General features: G+C 53.1%; 1 protein-coding gene across 1 annotated transcript in view; it reads right to left on the bottom strand.

Moving 5' to 3' along the window:
* AGRN (agrin) overlaps window positions 1–5,907 on the bottom strand; it is a 112,494-nt gene continuing 106,587 nt past the window's right edge. Inside the window, exons 34-36 of the mRNA XM_027702787.1 lie at window positions 4,706–4,930; window positions 4,020–4,123; window positions 1–2,647 (exon numbers count right to left, since the gene is read on the bottom strand). Of these exons, the coding sequence (XP_027558588.1) occupies window positions 2,490–2,647; window positions 4,020–4,123; window positions 4,706–4,930 (487 nt within the window). The 3' untranslated portion in view covers window positions 1–2,489. The remainder of the gene's footprint in view (window positions 2,648–4,019; window positions 4,124–4,705; window positions 4,931–5,907) is intronic.

Genomic DNA, 5,907 nt, shown 5'->3' on the forward strand with positions numbered 1-5,907 from the left:
TTTTTTTGTTTGTTTGTTTGTTTGTACATACATGTTATAAATGCTATTAAAAATAAAGCCCCAGTTAAGTGCATGGCCCCAAAGGAGCACTTGCTGAGCCTGACCTTGGTTTGAGATGCTCCACAACGAGGACACCACGTCCTGTTTTAAGGCATTTCCAAGCCCCAGCAAAAGCAGACAGAGTTTTTTTGTTTTGTGGGGTTTTTTTTGTTTAGCTGTTGGGTTGTTGTAATTTTTTTTTTTTTTGCAGTGACCCCTGGCTTCGTTTGGAGTGGCATTCGAGAGAAAATTAGCAGCTTCCTCTGCACGTGCCCCTGTCTCCCTCTGGAGCTGGAGGATCCAGCCCTGTCTCACCAATGCCCAGCTGGAAATTCCCCCTTTCTCAAAACACGGATTTGGGGGGGGTCTCACACCTCCCTCCCCACCAGGACCCACCATTTATATACAGCAGCCACTTAAAATGTGGTTTTTGACACACACACACACACACACACACACACACAGAGAGCAGAGTCTCCATCCCACAGAGGATTCCATTCCCTCCGTGGAATATTTAACCACTGGATTTGCAGAGGAATGTCACAGATTGAGGATGGGGAGGGTGGGGAGGGGGGCATAATTTTCTTTCAATCAAATAAAAAGGAATAAAAAAGAAAACCCCAAATGGTTTTTACACACGTTTGTTCAGAGCTCACCCTGAGAAAAGGCATTTGGACCTTCTGTGGCTCAAAACTTGAGTGCCAAGAAACACCATTTTTAAAAGGTGTGCTAGAAGCTGGAGGTAAAACTGCAAAATGATGGCACCTTGGGTATTAATTAACACTCGTTAATTAATATTAATGATCCTTCAGGTTCATCCTGTACACTCCATAAAGCTGTTTTTTACACAGAGTTGCCACCTCAGGGTGGGGAAGGGATGTAGATGCTCCACAGCATCATTAAATCCTTCCCATGGAGCAGGAACTCCAATGGAAAGGGTCGTTTCCTTCGATCCATTGGCTCTTCTCCTGCTCCCAGGAGATCCAATGGCTGCAGGCAAAACGTGTGCTGGGTGACAGACACTCACAAACAGGCACCATCCACTCACAAACACACGGACTGGCTTTGTCACTGGCACTAAAACAATTGCTTTCAAGGAAGAAAACACCTAAAAATCCCCCCTCCCCCCAAAAAAACCACTCCAGCTCCAGTGTCCTATTCCCATTCCCGTTGGAGCTGTTCCTGCCGGGCTGGCAGCATCCAGAGGAGCTTTGATCATGGCGTGGAAGACCCTGCACTGCCCTGGGAGTTGTGAAAAAAAACTTGAATCCAAGGTAGAAACTCCGAATTCTCTTGGTGGGAGAGGCTCCAGTGCCAGCTCTGTGTTCCCAGAGCGTCCGAGGGCAAAGTCATGCCCTGAGGCTGGAAAATGGACGTGGGTCATGGAAGGACACATCCAACAGGTCTTTTAAAAGCGAGGAGGGACCCAGTCCCTGTGCCCTCCCAGCCTGTTTGGCGGTGCTGGAAGAGGGGGGAGCACTTCCAGCCCTTGGAGAGGAGCTCCAAGTTATCCCCGGCGCGCGGGAGGGCAAGGCTTGGTGGGCAGAAGCTCTTGGGAAGAGCAGCCAAGGGCAAACAGGTGGTTGGGACACGTCTGGATAAACACAAAGCGTGGAAATGAGGTTTCACAGCTGCTTCTGCACATGTCCAAGAGGAGGAGGAGGAGGAGGAGGACGAGGAGGAGGAGAACCAACAGAGAAAATCAATGTTTCCCCCCCCCCAGCACCTCTCAGTCCAGCAAACAGTCATAAGACAACCAAAGAGCAATGCTTTCCTGCCTGCTCAGAGCAGGCCTTGGTCTCTCTTCCAGTGCATGGCATCCCTGATTTTAAACAGAGCATGAAGGAGAAAAGCACTTGAGATTCTTACACACATAAATTAGAGTGAGAGGAAGGAGGGGGGAGGAGGAAGGTCGGGTGAGCACGGGGCCAGGGGGAGGCTTGGCAGAGCCAGACCCCGGAGCAGGGGTGGCAATTCCCACCTCCCTGCTCAGCCAGCACTGCAGAGGGGACGTTGGGGCTGGGCAGTGAATCCATGAAGGCCACAGGTCTCGCCAGCACCAGCATCTTTTCCCCTCCGTGGGCGTGGACGACAACCCAAGAACACAAGTGAGGGGGGGGGGAAAAACAACCCCCCCAAAAAAAAGAAGCTTCAAGTATGAAGAAGATTTACAACACCATGGGCAAGCTCTTCTGTCACTTCTTGGAGACTTGGTTCAAGGTTTGTTCTTTGTTGCTGCTGTTTGATTCGAGTTCTGCCCGACCTGGAGAGGCTGCAACCGAACGAGTAACCCAAAAGAAAAAGGTGTCTCCTCCTCCCCTCCCTTTTTTCCCCCTCCCCTCCCTCCTCCCTCCCCAAAAATATAAAAAGCAATAAGTTTACAAAAATAGAAAATAATTACAGCAATAGGCAGGAGGGAGGGAAGGAGGAGGGAGGGTCTCTGGGGGGGTCTATTTGGCCGAGCAGTGTAATATCCTGGGGTTGTTTAAAGCGTCCTCCACCAGGTGCAGTTCTTGGCGGTCCACAAGGACATCCCGTATGCAGCCAACGAAGCCGGTGCTGTAGGCCTTGGGCAGCTTGTGAGCCACACTCAGCTTCTCCAGCCCCCCTGCAGGAGACACACAGAGCTCAGGGAACGGGGCAGGGGACACCCAGACTGTCCCCGGCAGTGTCACACCCCCCCGCACACACAGTGTCTCAGGAGGGAACTAAGGGAGGGGATTTTTTCCTGGAAAAGGGTTGTTAAACATTGCAAGGGGCTGCCCAGGGAGGTGGTGGGATGCCCATCCCTGGAGGTGCTCAAGGACAACTGGATGTGGCACTCAGTGCTCTGGGCTGGATCCCAGGGGGTGATGGGGCACAGGTTGGACTCGACCCCAGAGGTCTGTTCCAACCTCAGCCAACAGCAGGGAGAAACCTCTTTCCTGGCTAATGGTAAATATGAATTCATTAGTCAGTTAAATTAATTAGTTTTATGAAAATAAACAGTAGTTATCTTCACTTAGAACAGTCGTGCCAGTTCCAACCATTGCCTGCAGGTTTCCTGAAGACACTTCAACCAGCGACTCGTTTTTATTGATATTTCTATTCTCCAGCTATTTTTATTCTAAAATACACATTTCAACTCAAAAGTTTCCTTTCCCTTGGGGATTGGTCCCAAATTCAAACTGAATTTTAGTTCAGTTACTGCAACATCAATTCTGGGCTCATCACACAGGAAATACATTGGAATTATGAGGGGCTGATTGCAAACACAACTTTTGGAGGGGCCAGTGGGGAAGCCAAGCAAAAATTTCTCATGGACAAATTCTGCTTTGCACATAAACTTCCAGGCTGATTTCAGAAGGAGAAATGGCCCCCAGGATCCTCTCTTTTTCACAGGCAAGGCAACATTTTTGAATATGAACTCCTTGGGAGTCAGGTTAGACCTGAACTACAGGCTTAGACTGGGGAGATAAAAACAGATGCTTCCAAAAAGTGTAAATGGAATTCAAGTCCATTTTTCCCTGTGAGGATGGGGAGGCCCTGGCACAGATTACCCAGAGAAGCTGTGGCTGCCCCATCCCTGGAGATGTCCAAGGCCAGGTTGGATGGAGCTTGGAGCAACCTAGGATAGTGGAAGGTGTCCCTGTTCATGGCAGGGGGTGGAACGAGATGAGCTTTAAGGTCCCTTCCAACCCAAACCATTCTGTGATTCTGTGATTCTAATTCACTGTTTTTTCCAGCCCAGCCAATGGCTCTCCTCAGGGCACACTGTGCCATGGGAAGGACTGGCATTGGTGGGTAAAGCCAACCCCTCATCCCTCAGTGTCACCACCACCCTGCCCTGGTAGGCAGAGAACAAGCAGGGGAATTTTTAGGTCACCTGGGAGACAAAGGTGTCGTGTTGAAGCAAGGCAGGGAGCATCCCCACCCCATTCCACCTCTGAATCCCTCAGCAAGGGGCACAGGGGACGCTCACCCTGCCCACACCAACTCACCCAGCCACAGGGCCCCGTCTGTGTCCAGCTGGGTTGCACCAAGAGGAGAAGAACCAGCGATGGGAGCTTCGTTCCCAACCTGGAGGGAACCTTCCCTCTGTACCCTGCTCCCAGAGGGAGGGAAGAAGGAACAGAAGATGATTAGAGGAAAAACCCAGAGGTGTTCTCTGCTTTGCACCAAACCCTGGCACTGGGCACCATCAGCCCTTCTCCAGCTGCAAAGGCGAGGGGAGCTGAGCCCTCCTTTCCCTCTGGCTGTGGCTCGGAGCGGTCCTTGCTCCAGTGCTCCCCTCCAGCATCCCCATGGCCTCCCACAGCCCCACCACCAGCCCTGCCAGTGGGCACAGCTCCCTCCAGGGCCACCAGCAGCAATCCCTGGCACGCCAGGAGCGTGATCCTCACCACTCCCACCGCCACCAAAAATAACGAGGGTACAGCTCGGGCTCAACGCGGCCAGAATGTCAAACCCTCAAATAAAAGGCACAAGACCTCCCAGGCCTCCTCGTTCCTGCCCCTCTGACATTTCCAGGCGTGCCCCAACACGCTGCCCTCCGCGGGGCACTGCCCACGTGCCTCTCCTCTATTATTATCCGGGAGCAGGAGCGATCCTTGGGGATCACGGGGCGCCCGTGACTCAGCTCGCCCGTCCCGCTCCCGCTTTTTCCCCTCCTTCCAGCCCTTCCCACCTGTAGGCTTTGATGTGGATCCACTGGTTGGTGTTGACTGGGACCGTGGATCTGAGGACGACTGGCTTGGAGCCCAGGTCGTAGGTCATCTGCACGAAGCCATCCACGATGGCCAGGGCGATGTAGTCCGAGCGCTCCAGCCCCTTCCCGCTCCACAGGATCAGCCCCTGGGTGGCCTCTGTTTTGATGCTCAGCTCAAAGTGGTTGGACTGCAGGGCCTTCTCACTGCGTGGGGAGATGGGGGCAGAGTTAAAAACAAGGCAGCTCCTTGGAGCAGCTTCCTCTTCCCAGCCAGCTGGCTCAACTGCTGGGATAACCTCCAGCCAGCTCCTGGCATCAGGCTACATGTGGGGTCTGTCCCTACCTGAGGGGTTGGCAGACTTTGGGGTATGAGAATGCCTGGGGTCTGTCCCTACCTCAGTGGTCACACATTTTGGGATATCAGAATGCCTGGGGTCTGTCCCTGCCTGAGGGGTCACAGATTTTGGGATGTCAGAATGCCTGGGGTCTGTCCCTACCTGAGGAGTCACAGATTTTGGGATATCAGAATGCCTGGGGTCTGTCCCTACCTGAGGAGTCACAGATTTTGGGATATCAGAATGCCTGGGGTCTGTCCTTACCTGAGGGGTCACAGATTTTGGGATGTCAGAATGCCTGGGGTCTGTCCCTACCTGAGGGGTTGGCAGACTTTGGGATATCAGAAAGCCTGGTGCCTGGGGTGGGAGCAGATGGGAAGCTCTAAACCAGGCCAGAGGATCAAAGGAATGGCCCTGGAGGTCTCTAACCCAGCTCCCACTCAAAGCAGGGCTCAGAGCAGGGGCTCTGCCCAGCTGAGCTTGGGAACACCAAGCCTGGAGCTCCTCCATCCTCCTGCTGACCTGAGCGGGCCTTGCACAGTTCTCCTGGTGTTTTTTCCTCACTATCCAGCTTGAACCTCCAAAGCCACGGGGCTCCTGCTCCTTCCTTTTGCCTCCCCGGAGCACAGAGAGCAGGAACATCAGTCCCTGCAGGCTGTGACACACCAGCCTTGCTCCCCAGGGCTGGGGACTGGGACAGGATGAGCAGTTTGAAGGGGAGGGAGGCTGCCCACAGAGGCAGCAAAGCCTTCTTTCTCCTAGATGAGGTGTCTTTTCCCAAGGGAGGAATGAAGGAAGGACAGGATTTCCTCCAAATTGGCATCCCCATCTCTGCCCAGTCCCTTT

Source organism: Neopelma chrysocephalum, unplaced genomic scaffold, assembly GCF_003984885.1.
Source record: "Neopelma chrysocephalum unplaced genomic scaffold, ASM398488v2 Primary Assembly neopelma1_196, whole genome shotgun sequence".
Taxonomy (NCBI): domain Eukaryota; kingdom Metazoa; phylum Chordata; class Aves; order Passeriformes; family Pipridae; genus Neopelma; species Neopelma chrysocephalum.